The sequence below is a fragment of the Theobroma cacao genome, chromosome 10, assembly GCF_000208745.1.
Source record: "Theobroma cacao cultivar B97-61/B2 chromosome 10, Criollo_cocoa_genome_V2, whole genome shotgun sequence".
Taxonomy (NCBI): domain Eukaryota; kingdom Viridiplantae; phylum Streptophyta; class Magnoliopsida; order Malvales; family Malvaceae; genus Theobroma; species Theobroma cacao.
This window is the reverse complement of record NC_030859.1, coordinates 2,597,289-2,624,158: the sequence shown is the minus strand read 5'-3', so window position 1 is coordinate 2,624,158 and position 26,870 is coordinate 2,597,289. Positions and strand designations below refer to the sequence as shown.

Sequence of the window (26,870 nt, the reverse complement as noted above, 5' to 3'; positions counted from 1 at the left end):
TCTTTTGAAGTGTATATATGGGCTTGCGCTTAAACAAAAACATGCATTGCAATGTCACCCTCAAACTCACATAAAAAGAAAGGAGAGATGGAAATTCAACATTTCAGCCATAATAATCCTTTGGTTTACAATGAAGAGCCAACCCATGAAAGTAATAAGAAGGCTCATTGCTACGGGTGTGGGGAGGTGGTGTCGGGTACAAGCTTCAGCTGTGCAGACTGCGGGTTTTACCTTGATAAGAAGTGCGCCGAGGCACCCTCTGAGATGAAACATCCCTTTCATCACAACCATAGCCTTAAACTTCTAGCAAGCTCGCCATATGGTGAAGGTATGAGTATTTGCGATTTCTGCAGCAAAAGCTGTGAGAAGTTTGTTTATCGTTGTTCTTGTAATTTAGACCTCCACATCAAGTGTGCTTTGTTTTCATATAACATTGCTGAGAAAAATATTGGAGAGCTTCAACATATTGCACTTAAAGACCCATTGCTCTCTACTGAAAATCATTCTGAAGAACTCAAAGAAGCTAGGTGCTTTGTATGTTGGATGCCGTTATTAGATTCTGTATACTTTTCTCTTGACTGTGGATTTTGTCTACATAAGAAATTTGTTGAGCTATCTTTTGAAATCAATCATCTTTGCCATCGCCAACATGCCCTTTTTTTACAATTTAATAGTGATGGTCTCCCTTGTAAGATATGCGAAGAAACCCAACGCAGGGGATTTCTTTACTGTTGTTCAATGTGCAAGTTTGACCTTCACATTAACTGTCTGTCACCATCACCTATTATTTTACATAGACGTCATGAACACCCATTCTTTAGGTATTTAAGACAATCCTCTTTAATTTGTAATGCATGTGGCATGTCCGAAAATTATGTTTCTTATATTTGCTCAACATGTAGCCTTGCAGTCCACGAGAAGTGCATTTCATTACCGCGCATCATCAAAAGTGTGTGGCATTGCCATCTTATTTTCCACAACTATTTTGTAGTAGAAAATGAGTGTGGAATACCGGAATGTGGAATTTGTCATGAGGAGGTGAACAAAGAGTATGGTAGTTACTATTGTTCTGAGTGTAAGTTTATTGTCCATGTGAAATGTGTCCAAGAATATCCTGCTTCGTATTTCGAAATTGAGTCAAAAGATGCTTATGAGAAACTTATTGAACTTCAAATGTTGACGATCGGTACTACGGATCCATCCTTTCTTGTCATTAAAGAGATCAAACTTGGAGAAAATGTGATAAATGCAGAGATAAAACATTTCAGCCTCGAACAATATTTAGTGTTATATGATGAAGCAAAGGATGAGAAATGTTGTGACTGTTGCAGTTTACTCATCGAGACTTCTTTTTATCACTGTTCAGAATTTGATTTCTCTCTCCACAAATCATGTGCTGAGTTACCCAGGAAGAAGCAACTTGGGCTGTCGCCTCTGATGTCCTTAAACCTTATTCCAAATTACTTTTTCAAATGTGTCTTTTGTGGTTTACTGCATACTGGTTTTGCCTACAAATTCGAGGGTTTTTGTTGCTGCACTCAGTGTGCTGAATTATCTTGGACCTGCACAAGTCAAGGACACAAGGAGCACCCTCGTCACTTGTACCCCAAGTGTAATGGGCATTGCAATGCTTGTGGTCACAATATTGATGATGTGCCGGCATACAGATGCAAGGGTTGCAATTTTAATTTGCATTTCGAATGTACTCTGCTACCACAAACAGCTGAGCACCAATGTGATGAACATCATCTCACACTCACATACCATGAAGATAATGATTATTCAGAACATCATTATTGTGAAGAAAGAAGAAACTCCAACATTTGGTTTTATCATTGTGCAATTTGTGACAAGTCAGCTCATTTCAAATGTGTTCATGGAGATTACCCATTTATAAAGCTCGGCAGAACGATCTCTGCAGAAACCGATCATCCACACTCTCTTGTTCTCGTGCAAAAGGTTCATCTTTACCCTGAATGTTCCAAATGTGGTCAGCCCTGCTCAGATCTGGCTCTTCAGTGTGCAGAATTGGCACAGTAAATATTGTAGTTCTGATAGCCATCAGACGAAGAGGTTGCCGATTTCTTTAGCGGATTGATTTAAAACTATTTATACTTTTTTATCATTTGATAGTTTCCAAAATGTTTGAATACTGTCACTCTGTAAGATTCACCATAATCTTAATCATATGATCTTCTAAGATCTTTTTTTTTTCCTTTGAAACTGAAAATAATTTGTGATCATATTTGCGTAAGTCAACATTTTCTTGTATCTTTTATGATCCTGTGTTGTTTGTCCAAAGCAATTGATCTGTTTGCTATGATCACTTGAAATTTGAACAGATATCTTCTTATGTTATGGTGACTCTAACACATACTTTACAATATGTTAAGAGCTGTTACAATTTTACATGCTTCAAAACTATTGCAGACATTTTCTTATCTTTTTCTTAATTTTCCAGAACAAACTAGCTAGCTAGACCATAGCAAGCTTAAAAAATTGGATTTGAGGAAAAAGACACATATCCACCTATTTTCCTTTGATCTTTCCTACCAAAGTAGGAAGGAAATTCCATTTCTCCTAAATTTACACTCTTTCTATTCCTTCCTCTCTTTGCCTCCTACTAATTAAACACAGTCTTAGAGGAATAGTTACAATTTGTGAAACAAAATATTGAAGAAGTTTTGAAGGAAAACTTTTCAAGGGAAAATGAAGAAAGCTTGAAGAACAGAGGAAATTTGAAAAGGCACAATGAATAACAGAGAACAATAAGCAACCAAGGAGTAACGGTTGCAATTTCATTTATATACTCTCCAGAAAGATCTGACTCAAAGGTGAGTCAGCTAAGCACAAAAAACGATACATTGTTTTCTGTGCAGTGCCAACAGTAACAAACTCATCACAATGGACATGCTTGTTAAACCTTTAACAGAGACAAGTAAAACGACAGCATTGATGTGCGTACAAGAGGGAATAAAAGGACATAACCTAAATGACACTGAGATGTGTCGTACAACTTGAGCAACAGGCATTAAAACGGCTTATATATCCTTCGTTTCACTATGGCTAAAGTAAAGGTACAAAACGACGTAAAGACCAACGTTTTAACATATTAAAAGAAAAGAAACGACACCGTATAAAATATTCCATATTCAATCTTCAATCTTCAGTTGGTTCCCGCCAAGTCATTCACCAGCTTTAGAATCACTTTTCAACACAACCCCATGATTCTTAATCTGGTGAACTCCCAGACATGTTCTCAGATATTCAAATATTTCTTTTCCCAAACTTTTAGTGAATGTATCAACTAACTGCTCTTCTGCATTGCAGTACTTCAGCTTAATCTCATTTTCTTTCACAGCCTCCCTCAATGCATGATATTTGACCCTTATATGCCTGGGCCTACCATGTTGTATAGGGTTCTTAGCTATGACAACAGCAGATATATTGTCAACATAAATGAGTGTACTCGTTTCTTGCTGAAAACCCAAGTCGAGCAACACTTTCCTCAGCCACATTGCATGATCGGTGGCAGCAGCACAGGCAATATATTCTGCTTCAGTTGTGGATTGAGCCACCACCTGCTATTTCTTTGAGTTCCAAGCAAAAGTAGCACTACCAAAGGAGTAACAAAAACCCCCTGTATTCTTCGAATCATCAAGAGAACCAACCCAATCACTATCACAATACCTATTTAGTTGACCACTTTCTTGCTTTAGATACTTTAAACCTTAATCCACAGTACCTTTAACATACGTCAAAATCTTCTTGGCTGCTGTGAAGTGAACTTCAAAAGGATTCAGCATGAATCTAGATAGTAAACAGGTGGCAAACATCATGTCTGTTTTGGTTGTAGATAAATACAATAAAAGGCCAATTATGCTTCTATAAGTTTTTCCACTTGCTTTTGCATAATCATCTTCTATACAAAATTTTGCACCAGTGCCGAGTGAGATGCTTACAAGCTTGCATAGACTCATATTAAATTTCTTCAAAAGACTTTTAGCATACCTTGTTTGATGCAAGAACACTGTATCAGTGCTTTATACTACTTCCACACCTAGAAGGTAAGTCATCAAACCCAAATCAGTCATTTCAAATACCTTCATCATCTGAGACTTGAAATCTATTACTGATTTTTCTTCTGGACCAGTGATTAGAAGATCATCCACATACAGAGCAACAATGATGGATACTGCACCCTTTGATTCTTTTACATAGAGAGTAGACTCATTTACAGTTCTTTGAAACCCTTGGTCCCTGAAGTGCTCATTAATCCCGGTATACTAAGCTCTTGGAGCTTGTTTTAAGCCATGCAGTGCTTTAATCAACTTGCATACTTTGTCTTTAGATCCTGCCTGCACATATCCCTATGGTTGTTCAACATATATATCCTCTAAAAGATAGCCATTGAAGAAAGTTGATTTGACATCTAGGTAATATATTTTCCATCCCTCCCTAGTTGACAAAGCAGCCAACATCCAAATGGTATCATGTCTTGCCACAGGTGCATAGGTTTCCAGATAATTAGCCCCATACACTTGAGCATATCCTTTGACCACTAATCATGTCTTATATTTGTTTACTGAACCATCAGGGTTTACTTTGGTCCTGAATATCCACTTTACTTCTATTACACTCTTATTCGCAGGTTCGTCCACCAAAGTCCAGGTTCCATTCTTAGTTATCATATCCATTTCATTATCCATGGCTAGTTTCCAGTGCCTCTCAGTGCTAGCTTCAGTAAAGGTTGTAGGCTTAGATATAGCCAAGTAGCATCTATTATAGATATCTTCTAATGTTCTTGTACCTCTTACTGTTTGCCTTCATCTTCAATATTTGAGTCATCTGTGTCATTTTGCTCATGATTCAAATTAGGTGCCATTACATTGTTTGACTTTTCTGCACAAACATTTTCCAATTCCAACTCTGAGTCTCATCAAAGTTCACATCTCGACTTATAAAAATCTTCTTGTTTCGATATTATAAAGCCTGTAACCCTTGAAGGTCTCACTATAACACATCAGTAGTGTTATAACTAATTTGAAGTCAAACTTTGAGCTTTTCTCATCAGGAACCTTAACATAACGTACACAACCAAATGTTTTCAGGTGTGAAATAGAAGGTTTATGTTTAGACCATACCTCATATAGAGTTTTTTGACTTAGTACTCTTGTATAGGTTTTGTTGAGTATGTAGTTGATAGTGTTTATTGTTTCTACCTATAATTCTTTTGGTAACTGCATTTGTAGTAGTAAGCATCTTCCCATTTCCGCAGGGGTCCTGTTCTTTCTTTCCGCTTTATCATTCTGTTATGGAGAGTAGGTAACAGTAAGCTGATGATGAACACTAAGGGCTGTTAGATATTTCTCAAACTTATCAGAGGTATATTCTTTTCCATTGTCACTTCTCAACGTTTTAATCTTCAAACTTGTGAAGTTCTCAAAAACTACTTTGAATTTGCAAAAGTTCTTTAAAGCCTCAAATTTCTGCTTCAAAAAGTATAACCAGCAATACGTAGACAGATCATCAATGAACAGAAGAAAATATTTGCTGCCATTCAAGGAAGGGGTTGTCATGGGACCACAGATATCGATGTGAACTAATTCCAATTTCCTTCTAGCTTTCCACTTACTTTCCTTGGGAAAAGGTTTTCTTGTTTGTTTGCCAAACTGACAAACTTGGGAAAGTTTTAAAATCAAGAATTTTATTATTATTTTTAAATTAAAAATTTCTTTTTTATATATTAGATTATTTAAATTTAAATTCAATTATATTAAGAACGTGATTCTTTATTAAATTATATCATTGAATAATCTAAATATCTCAAAATTTATCTTTATATAAAATATTAAACGTCTAATTTTGTCAAGTAAATTTATCTCAAGTGTTAAAACTTTGGTTAAATAGTCACTTCACTGGCGCCCCTATTACACGTTTGCTAATAGCACATGCAAGAGTTGAAGCCGATCGATAGCAAGTGGCTGGAGGATCTCAATCACATACATCAATTCTTGTCTGTGCAATAGTGCTGGGGAATCGAGGAACCACAAATTTTTTTTATTGTCCCTTTTCGAAAGAGATTTGGGCAGGGGCATTCAGATTCTTCCTTAAATCCCATATGTAGAAGGTTGTTGGTGACTGGAGTGATGAGTTTCAATGGCAAAAATTTAGCATTTCCATTCTGATGTTAGCACTTTCGGTTGGTCTGCTTATACCTCTCTATATATATATGTTGGCACTTTCGGTTCGTCTGCTTGTAGCAATTCTCCTTGCTTGTTTTGGAGGATATAAATTGAAAGGAAACCAACACCCAACCCAAGTGAGATAATTTAATATTAGGGGACCTAATTAAATTAGATTCTTTAAAAAAACTTATATAAAAATTTTATTTTGTGCGACAAATTAACTTAAAAACGTTGTATGTGTTCAAATTCCGAGATGAAATAGATTAGATTTACATGATAGGAAAAAATTATTTTCTGTGATAAAATCCAAGATCATAATTAATTAATGGAGTTGCAAAGTTCAATTTTCAATTAAATCTTTTGTTTCTATCCATTTTTTGTCCCGATTAGACTATAAATGTTAATTTTGATTCTACCTTATACTATATGATCTTGTTCATTATGTAGAATGGGGCACACATCCAAGTCTAAGCAACATAATGTTGTTATTTGTGAAGAAAGAATTGGTCATTCTAATTGCTTTGAAAGCTTCAAAAGTGTTTGGATTCAAATGTGCACAGAAAAAAATATAAATACTTGGCCTGCTGCTTTTGATATATAACAAATTCATAAACTATATCCAATCCCTTCTGAAATTATATATATTCTTGTAAAAAGCAGCATAAGAAATTAAAATTTGGAGCTTTTCAGGGTGCTGGATTTGCATGGACTGTCATTAGATGTCAGACTAGTTCTCTTCTCATCAGCAACCATTATTTAATTAATTAACTAATTTGATCACTCTGCCTCTCAACTTGAAGGGATATTCTACTCATGAACCAAAATATTAATGTTTAATTATGATACAATATTAGCTTGACATTGACAGGTTTTCATTTTGATAGAGTTTCTTGATGTGCTGCTCAAGATCTTTCATTAATGATATTATTCACAAAAAACACTACAAAATATTATATTAATATTTGGTCAAGCTTTTCAAACTTCTTCTTCAATCTGTTCCCTGTGCAAAGTAATGAATGCAATTTCTGTTTATTTGGGAGTCACTATTTATAACACAAGGCTATAAAAATATATTGACATCTAAGAAAAAATCAAATAAGATATTCTATAAGAAAATATCAAACAAGACTTTTATCTTTTACACTAATTAATTTCAATCAAATTAAACAGGGTATTGTTGAGAGATCTGATTCTCATAGGCTTTTGGATCCTCTGTTAGGACCGACAAAGGACCTTCTGCTGAATTTTCTTGCTGACTTTGTTTGGCCTGCAGTGTAACTTTTGAAAATGTACAGTCAAATACCCGCATCAAGTGCTCTATGTCATAAAAATCTTTTGTAAGACTTGTCATGGTATCACCGGTGACAAAAAAATAAAACTCACTCTTTTAAAAAAGAAAAATAAATTAATAAAAGAAAATTCAACAATAATGCCATAAATCCATTTCCCTTTGACCGGAAGAAGATTTGAGAGATTGAATAGTTTTGGGCCAAATTTTGGATACACTTTGGTGTTGAGCTTCAATTTCCCGTACCCATGAATTTGGTTTATCATGGACACTCTATAGGTCATTGCCCAATTCATAGCATAATTGATTTTTTTTTTTAAATTGAAAATAATATATATTTAATCTCAACTCTTCAAGTGAAAAATATATGTACTTATCATTAAACTAAATATTCATGTACTAATCAAGAGGTAATCAAATCAGGAATCATAAAAATAATAGCAACGACAAAAACCAGGCCATACTTGGCTTGTCTGTGAATCTTGAAAAGCATGGGATTCAAGGTAGCTCTGGTTCTCTTATCTCTTGCTTAAGGAGTGTTGGTTTGTGCCGTGGGGGGGAGTTTTGTTTTTTTGATCTTCTTTTCATCTTTGTTTCTCTTCTGACTTGCTTGGGGAGTTGCGGTGTTCGTCTCCTTTAGTGGTTTTACTTTTGCCTTATGACATTTTGTTTCTTGCGGGCTGTCTGGAAGGGATTGCCTTGGTTCTTTGAAGGGTTTGGATTTTGAGTTTCTGCTTGTTGCTAGGATGTGATCCTGGTCTTTAGTCTGTGTGCTCCTGTTTCAGGGGGGAGGGGAGTGAGGGGAGGGGGGGAAATTTCTTCTCTTTACGCTTCAGTCGCTTCCTCTGTTTTGATATGAAGTCTTTATAGACTTTGTTCTTGAGTCATGTCTCTTTCATGGCGGTTCGTTTGTTTTTTCTGAGGCAGGTGGTTGGTTCCTTTCAGGTGTGCTTCTTGCAAAAGCTTTTGGACCACTTGAATTGGTTTTGAAATCTAAGTCAATGGAAAAAAAAGAAAAAGAAGAAGAAAGAAGTAAGATTAAAGAGGAAAAAAGGAAAGAGAAAAGGAAAAAAGAAAAAAGAAAGAAAAAAAAAAACAATCACTGCTTGGCCTAGGGAGCTGGCTCCCTCGGGAGGCAAATTTTGCTTGCTCTCCTTGTTGTTTACAGATTTTCTCCTTGTTATTTGGGAATCAACTATGTTTGCTTTTTATTGTGGCTTGATCCTTCATGCTTTTGGGTTAGGTTCTTTTCATTAGGGGGAAGGGGAGGCGGATGCATGAATGGGGCATGGTTGGATGTGATTGCTGTTATCTTCTTTTGCTTCTTGAGGTTGGTTGAAGTCGGGGAGTGAAGGGTTGTGGGACGGGGGGTTTTTGTTGTCTTGGTGGGGGGTCTTCACAAGAAAGTGTCTCTGCCGTCTCTGATCCTCTGCTTGTTGATCTTGGAGGGTGTGGTTAAGGAAGAGTTATCATAGGGTTGGGACAGGGTTTGGTTGACAAGGCTGCGGTAGCGTTTTGGAGTTTTGATGGATGATTCTTAAGCACGGCAGTCAAGATGAGCTGATGGAGGACTTCCTTTTTCTCCTTTCCATTTCTCGGCCAAGGTCAAGGGGGTTTCCGTTCTGCTGTTTGCTTTGTGTTTTGCGGTTGAGGTTTGTCTTTGTGGAGTGCCGGGCTGTTGGAGTGCAGGACGTTCTTTCTTTGCTCTGCGGATATTCTGAAGGCTAGGGAGGGGTTGCCACCCTGTCTACCACTCCCTACCGTTTTTGAGATGTTTGGATTAGCTCATATTTTGATTTGGTGCTGATTTTCTCTCTGATTACACAAGAGTTCTAGTTGTCAAAATTTCAGGATGTTTTGTTACTAGTTAGGATCCGTCGCTGGCCCTTTGTCTTTATGTGGACGGGCCTTTTTGTTTGTCTTTGCTGCAAAAAGTTTTTCTTGAGCAGCTTATTTTGTAAATTTTACAGGGATTAACTCATCTTAAAGCGAGCTTCTTATGCCAAGAGTAGTCTTCCACTAGTCTAGGTGCTAGACTTGCTATAGCATCTAGCTTCGATCAATAAAATTCACTATTCAAAAAAAAAAAATCATAAAATCTTGATTTGAATACTCTCCTTTGGACTTGATATTGACAGTGGAGAGTAATGTTTTTGAACTTCAAAATAGTAATTACAGCATCTTCTATTAAGTCACAAAGCAAACCGGTTTTGACAGCAATTCTAATGGAAGTTATGAGACAAAGGGGTATCATTAGATAAACACTAAAGGAATCTTCTTTGGTTTCTTCAACTACTTCCCAATTCCTCTTCGAAAGTTGGATTAATCCGACATGACTTGAAGTGGATCAGATAAAGAAAAGAGAAAGAGATCAATTGATACCATTTCCAGAAATAAAAGGAGCAAGAAAGGAATAAAGAAGTTTAAAAAGGGCAAACAAAAGAAAAAAAATAAGCGTAATCTCATAGGTAATTAGTTAAAGTTAAGTGAAAAATCAATAACAACTGCGTTTGGAATAATAATCTTTATTTGTATATTTAACATTGGATAATTTATCATATGTACACCAAAAGAAATGCCATAACTTGGAGGGGGAGAAAGTTTGAGTATTTTAATTTTATCTTGGAAAATAAAAGAAAAAAAATATGCTCTCATACTTTACTTTTAGTGAAAATTTTTTCTCATATTTCATACTTTCTCTTTATTGATGACAAGATAGGTATAAAGAAAGAGTCATATTTTTTGACACATTTAGTAAAAGGATGATTTTTATGGCAAGAATATATAACACGTTATTGATTGTTCATTTAAAGAAAAGAGAAAGAGAATTGATACTATTTCAAAAGATCAAAGATCAAGAAAGGAATAAACAACGACCAAATAAGAAGATCAAAAGAAAAAGACAAAGCATAATTTAGTATACAATTTAGTTAAACTCAAATGAAAGATCAAATGTATTGTATTTAGCATATTAATCTTCATTGTTACATTTAAAAATTTAATTTAATTAACAAGTCACATGCCATGGAGGATTAAAGGATGACATGGCATGCCAAAAGTCATTACGTAGTCTCTAATGACCATAAATACACAACTAAATCAATAATTTTCAATATTAAATATAATATTTATTTTAATGGAGGAAGCAAGAGAAATAGGAAAATGACGAGATGAGTTGGAATATAAACCTTGACTGGGGTTGAAAATCAATAAAGATTCAAAGATTAAATTCATTAAGAGAGTAAAATCTTCCACAGAGACAGATAAAAAAAAAAGGGACGAAATGGTCCTATAAACAATTTGTCATTTTGATTCAACGGAGCAGTAAATTTTTTACGTGTATATATATATGTGCCTGCGATTGCAAAACACATTTATACCCTCAAACTCACATAGAAACAAAGGAGAGATGGAAATTCAACATCCTAGCCATAATCATCCTCTGGTTTTCAAGGAAGAACGGAGCCATGAAAGTGATGAGAAGGCTTATTGCCATGGGTGTGGGGAGGAGGTGTCGGGTCCAACGTATAGCTGCGTGGCATGCGGGTTTCACCTTGACAAGAACTGCGCTGAGGCACCTTTGGAGATGAATCACCCCTTTCACCGCAACCACAGCCTTAACCTTGGAATCTCAGCAATTGGTAAATATTTGTGTAATTGCCATTTCTGCTACAAAATGTGCGACAACATTGTTTATTCGTGTGGTTCTTGTAAATTAAAGCTTCACATCAGGTGTGCTCTGTTTCTACATAGCATTGCTGAAAAAAAGTTTGGAGAGCTTCCACACATTGCCCATAAAGACCCTTTGATCTCTACTGAAAATCATTCTATCAAACTCAAATACGCCCACTGCTTTGTATGTTGGACACCATTATTAGATTCTCCATGCTTTTCTCTTGATTGTGGATTTTGCCTACATAAGAAATGTGTTGAGCTACCCTTTGAAATCAATCACCTTTACCACCGTCAACATTCTCTTTTTTTACAATTTAATACCGATTGTCTTCCTTGCAAGATATGCCAAGGAACCCAAGTCAAGGGATTTGTTTACTGTTGTTCAATGTGCAAGGTTGCCCTTCACGTTGATTGTGTGTCACCATCACCTTTTATTGAAGATAGTAATCATGAACACTCGTTCACTAGGTGTTTAAGGCGATTTTCATTCATTTGTGGTGCATGTGGCACGTCTGGAAATTATGCTCCTTATATTTGCTCAACATGTGGCGTTACAGTCCACAAGGATTGCATTTCATTATCGCGCATCATAAAAAACACGTGGCATCACCATCCTATTTTTCACAACTATTTTGTAGTAAAAAATGAGTGTGGAATATTAGAATGTGGAATTTGTCATGAGGAGGTGAACAAAGAGTATGGGAATTACTATTGTTCTGCGTGTAAGTTTATTGTCCATGTGAATTGTGCTCTAAAGGATTCTGAGTTTTATTATGAAATTGAGTCAAAAGATGATTATCAGAAGCTTAATGAAAATTCAACGCTGGTGGATCCATCCTTTCTTGTCATTAAAGAGATCAAACTTGGAGAAAATGTGATAACTACAGAGATACAACATTTTAGCCATGAACACAATTTAGTGTTATATGATGAAGTAAAGGGTGATAAATGTTGTGACTGTTGCAGTCTACTCATTGAGACATCTTTTTATAATTGTTCAGAATGTGATTTCTCTCTCCACAAATCATGTGCTGTGTTACCCAAGAAGAAGGAATATTGGATTTGTCCTTTGGCCTTTAACCTTATTCCAAATCACTTTTTCAAATGTAACCTTTGTGGTTCCCTGCATACTGGTTTTGCCTACAACTTGAATAGAATTTGGTTGTGCGTTCAGTGTGCTGAACTTTCTTCGAGCTACACAAGTCAAGCACACAAGGAGCACCTCCTTCTCTTTTACAACATGTATAATGGGCAGTGCAATGCTTGTGGTAGCAGTATTGATAATGGGGAAGCATACAGATGTAAGAGTTGCAATTTTAATTTGCATGTTCTATGTACTCTGCTACCACAAACAGCTCGGCACAAATGTGATGAACATTGTCTCACACTCACATACCATGAAGTTAATGATTATTCAGAATATCATTCTTGTGACATTTGTGAAGAAAGAAGAAACCCCAACATTTGGTTTTATCATTGTGCACTTTGTGACAAGTCAGCTCATCCCAAATGTGTTCTTGGAGATTACCCGTTTATCAAGCTCGGGAGGAGGATCTCTGCAAAGACTGATGATCCACACTTACTCATTCTCGTGCAAAAGGTTTATCTTTACCCTGAATGTTCTAAATGTGGTCAGCTCTGCTTCGATCTGGCTCTTGAGTGTGCAGACACAAGATGCAGCTTTGTTATCCATTGGAGATGTAGCCGCCTCAAAGACTTCATTGAAGATGATAATATTGTTGAGCCGATAGCCATCAAAGGTTACTGATGATTTCTTTAGTGGGTTGTTTTAAACTATTCATCCTTCTTTATGATTTGATAATTTCCAAAATGTTTGAATAAAATTACTCTGTAATCTTAATCATGTGATATTTTAAGATTTTTTTTCTTTGAAACTGAAAATAATTTGTGATCATAGTTGTATAAAGTGAACATTTTCTTGTATCTTTTATGATTCTCCATTGTTTGGCTAAAGTAATTGATATGTTTGCTATGATCACTTGAAATTTGAATAAATATCTTGTTGTTTTATGGTGACTCTAACACATACTTTATAAGATGTTAGGAGCTGTTACAATTTACCTGTTTCAAAACTATTGCAGACATTTTCTTTTCCTTTTCCTAATTTTCCTGAACAGACTACCAAGCTAGACTATAATTATATTCCCTGTAGCATTTTGCACATAAAGTTGAAGGTATTATCTTTGGAAAAAAAATTAGTTCCATTTGGTAGTGGAGATGGCTCTAAGTAATCAATAGTAAAATTCCTTCAAGTTTAAAAATGGTTGGATTCATCAATAGTAAAATTCAAAAGGGTTCTAACTTGTAAGAATCTCCAAGTAATTTGTTCCTTGTACATGTTATCGGAAGAATGTTGGAGAAGAGAAGATGGAAGCTGGACTCCAGGGAGCAGCATTGCCCAAAAATAGCCAGAAAATGAAGAACATTAAACAACAGCCAGTTTGATCTTTGTTGAGTTTTAGGTTGACTAGAATTCTAAATCTTATTTGATTAGGATTTTTTGTTTGTATACAATATTAAGTAGTTGTATGTTTTTAAACTTCTTATTCCACATCGAATCCTAATCACATTCTACTTTGAACTTTTATACTATAAAAGTGAATTTCTAGGCTTTAGAATTGTAAGTAGTGCTTTGAGAGCTCTAGAAAGAGAACATCTTGTAACTCTATCTTTTGCTCTAGGTGGAGCTAGAGTGGTTTGAGTGAATGTTCTTGGGAGGTTATTGAGAAAGAGTGTGCAAGGGATCTTGGGTTGGTTTGGGGAACCATAGAGGTTAATTTATTGTACTTTAAATTCTCAAAAATAGAAGAACAGTTTCACTCCGGGGACGTAGGCAAGAGGCCGAACCACGTAAATTCTCGTATTTTTCTGTTTGCTTATTTTCTCTGGATTTTATCCTTTGTTAATTTTTGGGTAATTTTCACAATAAACTGGTATCAGAGCTTCGGGTTCGGTAAATTTAAGATTCAACAAGGATGTCGAAAGTTACTAGTTCTACGAATTTTTCAATTGGGAAGTTTGATGGGAAGACTAGTTTTACGCAGTGACAGAGAAGGATGAAAGATCTCATTATGCAGCAATGTTTAATGCGCCCCTTGCTAGGAAAGGAGGAAGGGTAACCAGATGACATGAAGGATGTTGAATGGGCAGAGTTAGAGCAAAGGTGTGTGAGCACTATTCGACTTTGCATTGGAGATAATGTGTTTAATCATGTTATTGATGAGGATTCTGCTCTAAGATTATGGGCAAAGTTAGAGAAGATTTACTTGGCGAAAAGTCTTTCTAACAAGTTGCGGCTTAGGCGAAAGTTGTATCGCTTAAAGAGGGAGGAGAATGGAGACCTCATGAAGCATATGAATGAATTCGATGGGATCATTGATCAGTTGAAGAAGGTTGATGTCAAGGTGGAGGAAGAGGAAAAGGCACTATTGTTCTTGGCTTCGCTTCCAGACTCCTATGAGGTATTTGTTGAATCTCTTATATGTGGAATGGATACAATAACGTTAGAACAAGCACAAGCAACGTTAATGTCTCGTGAAGCCCAAAAAAAAGTAAAAAAGGGGATAGAGATCCAAATGGCTTGGCATTAGTAATTGAGACTAATAGGAGGAAGTCAACTAGTAAGGGATTTAAGGGTGGCAAGTCTAGATCCAAAAATGTTCAATGCTTTAAATGCAAAGGGTATGGGCATACTAAAAGGGATTGTCCTACAAAAGGGGATGAAAGTAACGAGAACAAAGGTGAGTGTACTTTCGTTGCTGAAGGTGATGATTGTGATGTCCTTACAATTTCAGAAAATATAGATGCAAATTCTGATTGGTATTTAGATTCTGCTTCTGCTACTCACATATGTTATCAAAAGGATTGTTTTGATTNTTCATTGCTGAAGGTGATGATTGTGATGTCTTTACAATCTCAGAAAATATGGATGCAAATTTTGATTGGTATTTAGATTCTACTTTTGTCACTCACATATGTTATCAAAAAGATTGTTTTGATTTACTTCAAGAAGGGGTGGCTGGGAATTTGACTTTGGGTAATAAGTCAGTAGTGAAGGCCATGGGTCTTAGAGTGGTGAAAATCAAAATGTTTGATGGGGTTGTGCGTTCTTTGGGTGGTATGGCTTATGTCCCAAAGATGCGTAAGAATCTAATATCATTGAGCCTGTTAGACTCCAAAGGATATGGATATTCTGCTTTTGATGGAGTGGTAAAAGTCACACAAGGCGATATGGTCCTGATGAGGGGAAATTTGTATAATGGCTTGTATCGTCTAGAATGTGAGGCCTCGAAAGGATGGGAATAGTGCACAGGAGATGGTAGCTACAAAAGTGAGATTTCATTTACCGAGGAGGTGATGGAAGGTTTCCATGGTGTAGACGATGGTAAAAGGACGAAAAATCTTGCCAGTAGTGAATTGGAAAGGTCGTCGAGGTCCCTTTCCGAAGTCAATTAGTGCCATTGACTTGACGGCTACACAGGTGCATTGGTCGTTTTGTGGAATCGAGTGTTGGACCATGTTTGATTCGGTATGTGTAGTCGTGGTAATTATAAAGGCCAATGATTTAGAATGTCTTGTGCTTGGAGAGTTGTTCAAGGTGTTGGAAAGTAGGTGGAGTTAGGAAGTTGCAATTAGGTGCGACTAGTGGAATAGGTTTAAGGAGTTTGAATTCATGTCTAAGGTGGAGATTTGTTGAGTTTTAGGTTGACTAGAATTCTAAATCTTATTTGATTAGAGTTCTTGTTTGTGTACAACATTAAGTAATTATATGGTTTTGAACTTCTTATTCCACATGGAGTTCTAATCACATTCTACTTTGGATTTTTATACTATAAAAGTAGATCTCTAAGCTTTAGAATTGCAAATAGTGCTTTGAAAGCTCTAGAGAGGAGACACCTTGTAACTCTATCTTTTGCTCTAAGTGGAGCTAGAGTGGTTTGAGTGAATGTTCTTGGGAGGGTATTGAGGAAGAGTGTGCAAGGGATCTTGGGTTGTTTTGGGGAACCATAAAGGTCAATTTATTGTAGTTTAAATTCTCAATAATAGAAGAACAGTTTCACTCCGTGGACGTAGGCAAGAGGCCGAACCACGTAAATTCTTGTGTTTTTCTGTTTGCTTATTTTCTCTGGATTTTATCTTTGTTTATTCTTGGGCAATTTCCACAACAATCTTCATATCCATTTACTCGGGCTGTAAAGAAAGTGTATAACGGGACACGTGATTAGCACGTGACTTATTGATTTAACAACCACAATTACTGTATAGATTTAGTTTATCATGTTACCCTTATTGGTTAGGGGGACATTAACTTCTACTTTGCAAGGAAGTCTTAAATCTCATTACAAGCTACAACCTTATAATCTTATTAAACAAGAATCTCAAGATTTTTTAGCAGATGGCTTGCCTAAGCTGAGAATATTCTACAATTTGAGAACTTACATGCTTTTCTGTAATGTCTTCTTTATGATGTGCTCGCCTTTATTTTGTTGTTGAATTTTATTAATATGTGGTTTATTTACTTTAGTTAAAAATTAAATAGCTCTAATTGTATTGAAAAGACATTTCTCATTTTAATTGAAGATCTTTAATTGTTGCTTATTTCAGATAAATTTTTAAAAATTAATTTTGAGCAAAAGAAAAATCTAAAAATCAAGGGTTTTCCAGTAGATAATTAATTAATTAATCCAAGTTTTTGAAAATAAATCTTAGTTAAGGCAATTGTTGTGAAATTTTATATATCTTTGTCCATTAGCAATTGATATGGCTACTTATTCTTCCTTATTTCAAAAGTTTATGAATACCAAAAGAATTGGATAACTTGGAAGGGGGCAGAGTTGGAGCATCTTAACTTAATGTTACTTTTGAAAAGTAAAAATAAAAAAAATGCTTTCCTCTTTTATTTTTAGTGAAAATTTCCCCTATATATATAAAGGATTAATAAATATAAAATTTCATGAGCGTAAATCATTAATTTAATCATTTTTATTAATATAAAAAATATATATGCATTATGCGCTTCAAATTTTAATTCACGATGGATGCCGATGTGTCTAGCTATGATAAACCTGGGGTACTTAACATGTTAATTTATTTATGTTGTTGTTCATAATTAATTGACATTATATACTCCATAGTCTATAGAGAATGAATAGTTGTAAATCAATCCTAGTTTTGCTTTTTGAAAATCCTTAAATTGGAGAAATTAACATTAATGCAGCTTTATATTCAAACTCAACTTAGTATTACTATGTTGATTCCTATATTCACATTCTTCCACTGAGCCTTTATGTTATCTTTGAGCTTTAAATTTTTCATACTTTCACTCATATCATTTGTACACATCTTTGTACTATTCAAGCACTTCCAACTTTGTACTCATTTAGCAAAATTCACCTTTTAGAAATAACCTTGCTTCAAGCCTTGTAAAAGAAGAGAGATTGTGCTTAACCCTTAAAAAGTCATAGAGATTTCAAAAGGTTGTGTTTAACCTTCAAAAGGTAGTGTTTAGAGGTTGTGCTTGAACTTTGAAAAGGTAATGACTATACTTTAACATTTTAAAAGGCATTGTATTGATATTTTCAATAATGGATTTAACTCCTTAACTTGTTAAGAGAGATGAACCTCTAAGGCAATTTTTTTTACTGTTCATTGTTTATAGTTGCGCATTTTATTTTGAAGAGTTTGGAAATTTTGTTTTCAACAGTGTTTGTTTGTTAAGTTGTTTATTAAATTACTTTTGACATGTTTTAAAGTGAAAATAAATTTGAGAAACTTGTTTTCATGCTTGTCTTCATTGAAAGTTGAATTTGTTAAAATGAATTTTTTTAAATCCTATTCACCCATTTCTTGGATATTTCTGTATTATTATTGAATTAAAATTTCTAACACTCTCCTCTGGACTTTGGTATTGACAATGAAAGGTAATGCTATGGAACCTCAAAATAGTAATTACAGCCTCTTGTATTGAGTCACAAAGCAAACTGGCCTTGATAGCAGTTCTAATAGGAAACAAGGAAATTATGAGACAAAAAGGGGTCATTAGGTAGACGACTAATGGAATCTTCTTTGATTCCTTCAACTACTTTCCAATTCTTGTTAGAAAGTTGGATTAATCCCACAAGACTTGAATTGATCAGATAAAAGAAAAGAGAAAGAGATCAATTGATACCATTTCTAGAGAAATAAAGAATGAAGAAAGGAATAAAGAACGAAAGTAAAAGAAAAAAGAAAAAGCATAATTTAGTATGTAATTTAGTTAAATTCAAGCAAAAGACCATAGGATTGTGTTTAGAATAATAATCTTAATTTTTATATTTAAAATCGGGTAATTTATTATAGGCATAATATCTAAAAAAACTCCTAACTATTCAATAAAATTCAAATAATTTCTTATACTCGTATTGTATTTAATCAAACTCTAATACTTTTATTTTTAGCCAAATAAGTTCTTATACTTTTTTTTTAAGTCAAATAAGTTCTTATAATTAATGATTGACTTAATCAAAATGCCATTTGTTATTCTATACCATATAACGTCAACATGATATGCTAACATGTAGTGAAAGGATGATTTTTACAAGATATATAACACATTGTTGATTGTTCATTTACATGGTCTAACACAAGATAAATTCGAAGAGAATAAAGAAATTAAAATTCTTTTCTTCTTCCTTTTATTTGTTTAAAAAATATTCCTTTTTCCTTAAGCTGTTTTCAACTTCAAGGTGAGCTATCAACAATTTCTTTATGTAATAGTTGCCTAATTATATTAATTTACACAATTGACATGTTTTATTAGTAATTAGATTAATTTATAAATTTACATAATTATAACTCTATGGACATGTTATAATCCTTTAAATCTACATATGATATTTAAAAAATTTTAACTTTCGTGTATAGTAGTAATTTTCAATATTACTGTAATGTTTATTTTAATTGAGACGCCAAGGAATATAGTGGTAACTTCAAGGGTTGAAAGTGAATAAAGATTTAAGATTAAAGCGATTAACAGAGTAAAATCTCCCACTTAAAATCAGGCAGCTACTCCAAAAAGAGAGATAAAAAACAGCTTTATTATTATTTTTTTATAATTGGGAGGGAGAGATTCGAATCTTGCTCTTAAGACAAGGGGATTATGTACCAACCAATGAACTAAATGTTAGGGTGCAACTTTATCATTTTGATTGAATGGGCAGTAAATTTATGAAGTATATATATGGGCGTACGCTTGCACAAAAACATTTATAGCAATCTCACCCTCAAACTCACATAGAAAGAAAGGGGACATGGAAATTCAACATTTTAGCCATATTCATCCTCTGGTTTTCAATGTAAAGCGGGTCCAACGTATATCTGCGCGGCATGCAGGTTTCACCTTGACAAGAACTGCGCCGAGGCACCTTTGGAGATGAATCACCCCTTTCATTGGAACCACAATTTTAAACTTGTAGCAAGCCCGCCATATATTGGAAATTGGTGTAATTGCTATTCTTGCGGAAAAAGGTGTGAGAAATATATTTATCATTGTTCTTATCATTTAGACCTTCACATCAAGTGTGCTCTGTTTTCATATGAGATTGGAGAGCTTCAACATATTGCCCATAAATACCCATTGATCTCTACTGAAAATCATTCTGTAAAACTCAAATAGGCCCATTGGTTTGTAAGTTGGACACCATTATCAGATTCTGGATACTTTTCTCTTGATTATGGATTTTGCCTGCATAAGAAATGTGTTGAGCTATCCCTTGAAATCAATCACCTTTGCCACCGCCAACATTCTCTTTTGTTACAGTTTTATAGTGATTGTCTCCCTTGCCAGATATGCCATGAAACCCAAGTCGAGGGATTTGTTTACTGTTGTTCAATGTGCAAGGTTGCCCTTCACATTGAATGTGTGTCACCATCACCTTTTGTTGAAGGTAGTAGTCATGAACACTCATTCACTAGGTGTTTAAGATGATTGTCTTTCATTTGTGATACATGTGGCACGTCAGGAAATTATGCTCCTTATATTTGCTCGACATGTAGCCTTATAATCCACAAGGATTGCGTTTCATTTCCACGCATCATCAAAAGCATATGGCATCACCATCCTATTTTCCACAACAATTTTGAAGGAGAAAATGAGTATGGGATATTGGAATGTGGAATTTGTCATGAGGACGTGAACAAAGAGCTCGGGAGTTATTATTGTTTTGAGTGTGAGTATATTGTCCATGTGAAATGTGTCCTAGATCCTGGTTTGTATTACGGAATTGAGTCAAAAGATGATTATGAGAAGCTTAATGGAAATCCAGCGTTAATGGATTCATCCTTTCTTGTCATTAAAAGGATCAAACTTGGAGAAAATGTGATAAGTTCAGAGATAAAACATTTCACCCATGAACACATTTTAGTGTTATATGATGAAGCGAAGGATGACAAATGTTGTGACTTTTGCAGTCTACTCATTGAGACTTCTTTTTATCATTGTTCAGAATGTGATTTCTGTCTCTACAAATCATGTGCTAAGTTACCCAGGATAAAGCAATTTTGGCTTTTGCCTCAGTTTTCCCTTAATCCAAATTGCTTTTTCATTTGTCAATTGTGTCTTAAAACTCATACTAGTTTTGCCTACGAAGCTGTGAAAAACTTTTGGAGCGTGTATATCTGCGTTCAGTGTGCTGAATTTTCTTTGGCCCGCCCATGTCAAGGACACGAGGAGCACCTCCTTTTTTTATACCACAAGGATAATGGGCAATGCAATGCTTGTGGTGACAGTATGTGTGATCAATCAGCGTACACATGCAAGGATTGCAATTTTAATGTGCATCCTAAATGTACTTTGCTACCACAAACAGTTCGGCACAAATGTGATGAACATCGTCTCACACTCATATACCATGAAGATAATGATTATTCAGAATATCATTATTGTGACATTTGTGAAGAAATAAGAAATTCCAACGTTTGGTTTTACCATTGTACAATTTGTGATAATTCAGCTCATCTCAAATGTGTTCTTGGAGAATATTCATTTATCAAGCTCAGGAGTAAGATCACCACAGAAATCGCAGAAATCGGTCATCCACAGTCTCTCGTTCTCGTGCAAAAGGTTCCTCACAATTTAGTCGGGTCTCTCTGGATGTGGGAAAGCTGGCAATGCTCTATTTCGTGTATCCTTTTGATACATTAATAAAATGGTTTGGATTAGCCAAAAAAAAAAAAAAAGAAGTTCTTATTGCTCATTGTTCCTTGTATGTCAAGAAAAAACAAAAGCGAAAATCAAATAGATAAAGAAAAGAGAAAGAGAATTTTATAAAGTTAAAGGGAAAGGAAGGGATACAGTTAACGTGACATTAACTTGTAAACATTGTAAGGAGTTCGTAAATCTCATTACAAGCAACAACCTTATAACCTTATTAAACAATAACCTTTTTTTTTTGAAAAGTTTTGTTTTTATTGGCCAACATTACCATTATGCCATCATCAAGGTTCTCACATGATCTGCGGGAGACTTTCCATGACACAAAAATATGATAAGGGCCTTAAAAATCTGTACAATTACAAAATATTGATGCAAAAAAAAAAAAAAAAATCAGAGCAGCCCCAGACGACAATCACCTAAATTCGGCAATACAACGCCCTTTGAACAAGCAGGGCTTACCAGTGAAACAGCTACCTAAAACAAAAACAGAAGCTCAAAGAAACGACCCCTATTCGCAATCATCATTCTAGGCCAACAAGCAAACCCAAAAATCCCCATCCTAGACGGTGCAGATGGGTTGGTTAAGCCGAGATTCTATGAGTTGAGAACTTATATACATGTTACCATGTAACGTCTTCTTTAATATGCTGTTTATTTACTTTAGCTGGAAATTAAATAGCTCTAATTGCATTGCAATGGTATTTCTCAATTCAATTGAAGGTTTTTAATTGTTGCATATTTCAGAAAAATTTCTACAAATTAATTTTGAGCAAAAAATTTTTCTAAAAATTAAGGGTTTCTTGTAGATAAATAATTAATTAATTCATGATTTTGAAAGTAAATCTTTGTCAAATTTTACCCATGTTAGTTGAAAGGACATTAACTTGTAAACACTGCAAGGAATTCGTAAATCTCATTACAAGCTAAAACCTTAAAATTGTTGGCCTTTAAATTCTTATTTTATTTTTGGTAATTCAAAATTTAATGTGTTTGTTGGAAAGGTATGACTTTTTGATTGCAGAAAGGCATGCACCTTTAGAAAGACACATTTGTTCACTTTTAAATAGGTGTATCTGAATGGAGAGGCACGTTGGTGATGGTTTACTATCTATAAATACCCAACCCTTTTTTTTGAAAAATTCATTCTGAGCATTCTATATTTCTAAAAACTCCATTCTTCTTCATTCTAAAATTCCTTCAAGAGCAGTCAAGAGATTTATAAGTTTGTTGGATTTTTATTTGAGTGCACATTAGAATATCCTTGAGTGGTTCATTGTATCTTGAGAGTAAGATGTCATCAATTGGTATTTGCATTGGAATAGCGACAGAAATCTACTTTGAAGTCAATGCCTTCCATAACGTGCCTCGAACCGGTTTTCACATTCAAAATTCTTTCTTATTTCTTTTGTTGTTAACTATTAAGTATATGTTATTTTTTCGTGTGTTCTTCTTTATCATTTTGAGTAAAGATTCTAACAATTTTAGAGTATAATTGATTTTGCATTTTTTTAAAAATGGTTTCTATTAAAGAACAATTTTTTGCAAAGCCAGAGAAATTCTTTGGGCAAAACTTTCATAGATGGCAAAATCAAATGCGTTATTGGTTAACAACCTTAGGACCTTTTTCTGTCATCTCCAATTTTGTTGATTCTTCAAATGAAAATCCTGATCTTGGTAGACCCTCAGATCAAAACTCTGGTTCTAACTTATGACCACAAGCACATAAACACAATTAGATAAGGATTATCGTTGTCATGATCATATTTTGTTTGCTTTGTCCAGTAATCTTTATGATATTTTTTTGCATTAGAAAAGAAATATGATAAAGAGGATGAAGGTCTTCACAACTATATTATAAGAAAATATATGAACTTCAAAATGACTCATAATACATCTATTGTGGAAAAAGTAGACCTTTTTCACGTTCTTTTTCATGAATTGAACCAAAGGAAAATTGAAATGTGTGAAAAATTTCATGTGGGTGCTTTGTTTGAAAAACTTCCTCCAAAATGCAAATCTTTGGCTTTGTCCCTGATAATTCTATTTTATAGAATTATTTTAGTCTAATTTTGTTTTTAAATATTAGCTAAGTCCTTAATTTGTAATTATAATTTAGTTATTTTTGGTTATTTTTATAATTAGTTTATTTTTATTAATTTATTTTAATTTTATGTTTATTTACTTTAATTTGGACATTATTTATTAGTTTTTATGTTTTTGTAGGAGTTAAGGGAATTGAGTTTAATTTTGAAAAGTAAGGTGTTGAAAGACTCAAAAGTATGCCTATATATGCTTCAGTATTTTGACCATAACTCACTCTATAGGACTCCAAATGAGGTGATTCTTAGACCATTAGAATTATAAGAGGAAGGGCTACAACTTTTATGTTTACTAATTTGCCCAGTTCTGATCTGATAGTGGTCAAAATATTTGTCTAATTCAAAGCACTGCAGCGGTATGCATGGACTGAACATGATGTGGTATTTGAAGCATATCTTTCAATACAGAAGTCTAATTGATGTGTTTATCACTTTACCCAGGTTGGATTAGATCAGGGTGAAAATTGCATTCAAATTTGATAGACCGCAGTAGCACTAGGAGAACAAGTCTGCAGCATTGGTGAAAGGAAGCTCACCATACATTTTCCAGAGGCTAGAGCGCTGCAGCACTAGAAGAAGAGCACCACAATGCTACTTAGCAAGAATCCAGTGCTGCAACACCAAGAAATAAAAGCCGCGGCATCGGGTGATTTTTCAAAAATAAAAATCTGACAGGATTTTGAAAATTAGGTTATTTGAAGCCTATTTAAGGAACCTTTTTTAGTAGTTTAGAGGGGAGAGGCAGCAAGCAATTTCTCTGGAGAAAAAGAGTGAAAAACAAAGAAAGAAAGCAAGAGAATTGGAGGGAGAATCAAGATCACAAAGCTTCAATTATTAGTTTTCTCTCTTTACTTTTTTGTTTTTCTTATCTTCTTTGATTTGGATTAATGGCTAATTTTCTTTGGATGAAGTTTTTATTAGATATTATGAGTTAAAGTTATTTTTCTAGGATTGCAATTGAACTCACATGTAATCTAAATTTTTAATCTCTTTCTTACTTATCTTTAATGGGATTTGAATTGTTTATTCCAATTTATTCATAATGCTTTTAATTGCCTGATCACCAATTAAATTGATTTAGAGACTTCAACAAACTTAGGAAAGGGAGTTTAGTGTAGACTAAAATTGAAATAGCATATAATCATATTAATTGATTTGCATATAGGATAGGGATATACCTATATGCCATATGTAACCAGATTAGAGCATGAACTTAATGAGTCTATTTTAATTTTAATTCACATAAGGATATAGCGTTTTGGTTAAAATAGATATTTTTATAAGAGGAGTCAGGAGACCGTTATAAATAATTGAAGACTCTAGGCTAGCAATTCAACCCACTAAAATAAGTTGAGGAAGAAAGTTAAGATTTAGATAAAGTGTGAGGGACATTGCAATCTTAGGCTTGTTTGATTTGATTTTTACTCAAGTTATTATTACTTTAATTTTTCGTTTTAGTTTAAATTTTGGTTAATTAATTTTGATTGTTTGGATAAGATTAATTGTTATAATTTTAGTACTTAGCAAAGTATCGATACTTTGCTTATTGTTATATTCTCTTTCGATACGTATACTTGTATAAGTAGAAATTTAATTGATAATCCCTAAAACACAAATGTGAGACTTTAACTATGGACAATTTAATTGTTTCCCTTCAAATTGAAGAAAAACAAAGAGATAAGGATAAACTATTCAATGAGTTTGAGGACAAAGTAAACATTGTGGAAGGGAAAAATTCAAACTCGAAATAAAGAAAGTTTTCAAAAGATAATTTTTGTAAACAACTATCTAGTGTTAACAAGAAAAATTGACAAGAAAAAGAAGAGATGTCACTTTGTTTTTGGAAAATCGAGGCATTTGGCATGAGTTTGTCAACCTTGCAAAGGCTAGAAGATGTCTAAGGCACTAGTCTCACAAGTCAATGTTGTGGCTAGTGAGGATGACAAAAGGTTTGCTTCAAACATTTCTGTGGTCAATTTAGTATGAGTTTATTGATTGGTGGATTGATACTGGTTCTAATATCCATGTTTGTGCTGACCAATCTATATTTCTAAAATATCAGGTCATTGACGAAAAATACATGAACATGGTTAATTCTTCAATTGCATAAGTGAAAAGAGAAGTAAGAATAAATTTATTACTAACTTTTGGGAAGACCTTGTCTCTGCACAAAGTGCAACCTGTGCTCGACATTAGGAAAGAATTTGATTAGCAACTCCTTTTATTAGATATGGTTATAAATTATTGTTTGAATCCAATAAAGTTGTAATTAGTATAAATGAGTCTTTTGTCGGTAAAAGATAAGTATTCGAGGGTCTTTTCAAGTTAAATGTGTCGAATGTTGTTTGTTATGGTAACAAAAGTAATAACAATTTTTCTCTTCATAATGTTGTTCTTTGTTCTAATGTTTATCATGGTCGTTTAGGGAATATTAATAATGCGTCCATTAAGAGAATGATGAATTTGGATCTTATTCTTAAATCCGACATAAACATGCATAGAAAATGTGAAATTTGTGTGCAGTCTAAATTACCTAGAAAGCTTTTTAAATCTGTAATTAAAAAATCTGCAATTTTAGGGTTAATACATAGCGATGTTTGTGACATTAAGTTTACTCTAGGAATGGTAAAGATATTTTATTACTTTCATAGATGATTTTTTTAAAATATTGTTATGTCTTTTCAATTCAAACAAAAGATAAGGCTTTTGTTATGTTTACGGCATATAAAAATGAAGTTGAAAATCAACAAGAAAAAAATCAAAATTCTTCATTTAGATAGGTGAGAAGAATATGATTTTACAAAGTTTTCAAACTTTTGTACTGAGAATGGAATTATCCATCAAGTATCCCCCCTTACACAGCCCAATCAAACAATGTGGCAAAAAGGAAAAATTGAATTTTATTGGATATGGTAAACTGTATGCTCTCAAGTTTTGGACTTCCAAAAACCTTATAGAACGAATCACTTTTATCTATATGTCACATTCTAAATAGAGTTCCTGTAGACACTAAATCACAAACAAAAAATAAATAAAAATAATAAAAATTAAAATAAAGAAGAAATGAAAAAAGAAGGGAGTGAGGTACAATTGGCAGGGTGCGGACGCACCCTGCCAGGCAACTCCCTCACCCTGCCAGACGCGAAAAATTCGCGTCTGGCAAGGTAGTGGAGCGTGCCCCCTCCAGAGCCCAAGAATCGGGTATAAAGGGGAGGGGACACTGTAGCATTCGGGAGGGGGGAGATGAACAAATCTGTAAAAACAAAAAAATTTCCAGATTTCTAGCAAGGGGGAAGCCACACACAAAAAAAAGAAAGAAGAAAGAAAGAGGGCAGGGGGCTTTTTCTTAGTGCCGCCGGTTTGGGTGAGTGAGGAAGGGGGAGATCTTGGGTGAGAGAGCAAAAAAG

General features: G+C 34.3%; 2 protein-coding genes across 2 annotated transcripts; both read left to right on the top strand.

The window, feature by feature from the left end:
• Positions 88-2,040, top strand: LOC18586181. The gene is made up of 2 exons (XM_018128771.1): positions 88-527; positions 903-2,040. The coding sequence occupies exons 1-2, from the start codon at positions 88-90 to the stop codon at positions 2,038-2,040; spliced, it is 1,578 nt and encodes a 525-aa protein (XP_017984260.1).
• Positions 10,886-12,919, top strand: LOC18586179. Its single transcript, XM_018128770.1, has one exon. It carries the CDS (start codon positions 10,886-10,888, stop codon positions 12,917-12,919), a length of 2,034 nt encoding a protein of 677 aa, XP_017984259.1.

Excerpts from the sequence above, each read along its gene's own strand:
- LOC18586179 (XM_018128770.1), top strand. The coding sequence starts at position 10,886 with ATGGAAATTCAACATCCTAGCCATAATCATCCTCTGGTTTTCAAGGAA.
- LOC18586181 (XM_018128771.1), top strand. The coding sequence starts at position 88 with ATGGAAATTCAACATTTCAGCCATAATAATCCTTTGGTTTACAATGAA. Across the intron at positions 528-902 it reads GAAGAACTCAAAGAAGCTAG|CCTTGCAGTCCACGAGAAGT; the intron begins GTGCTTTGTATG and ends CTCAACATGTAG.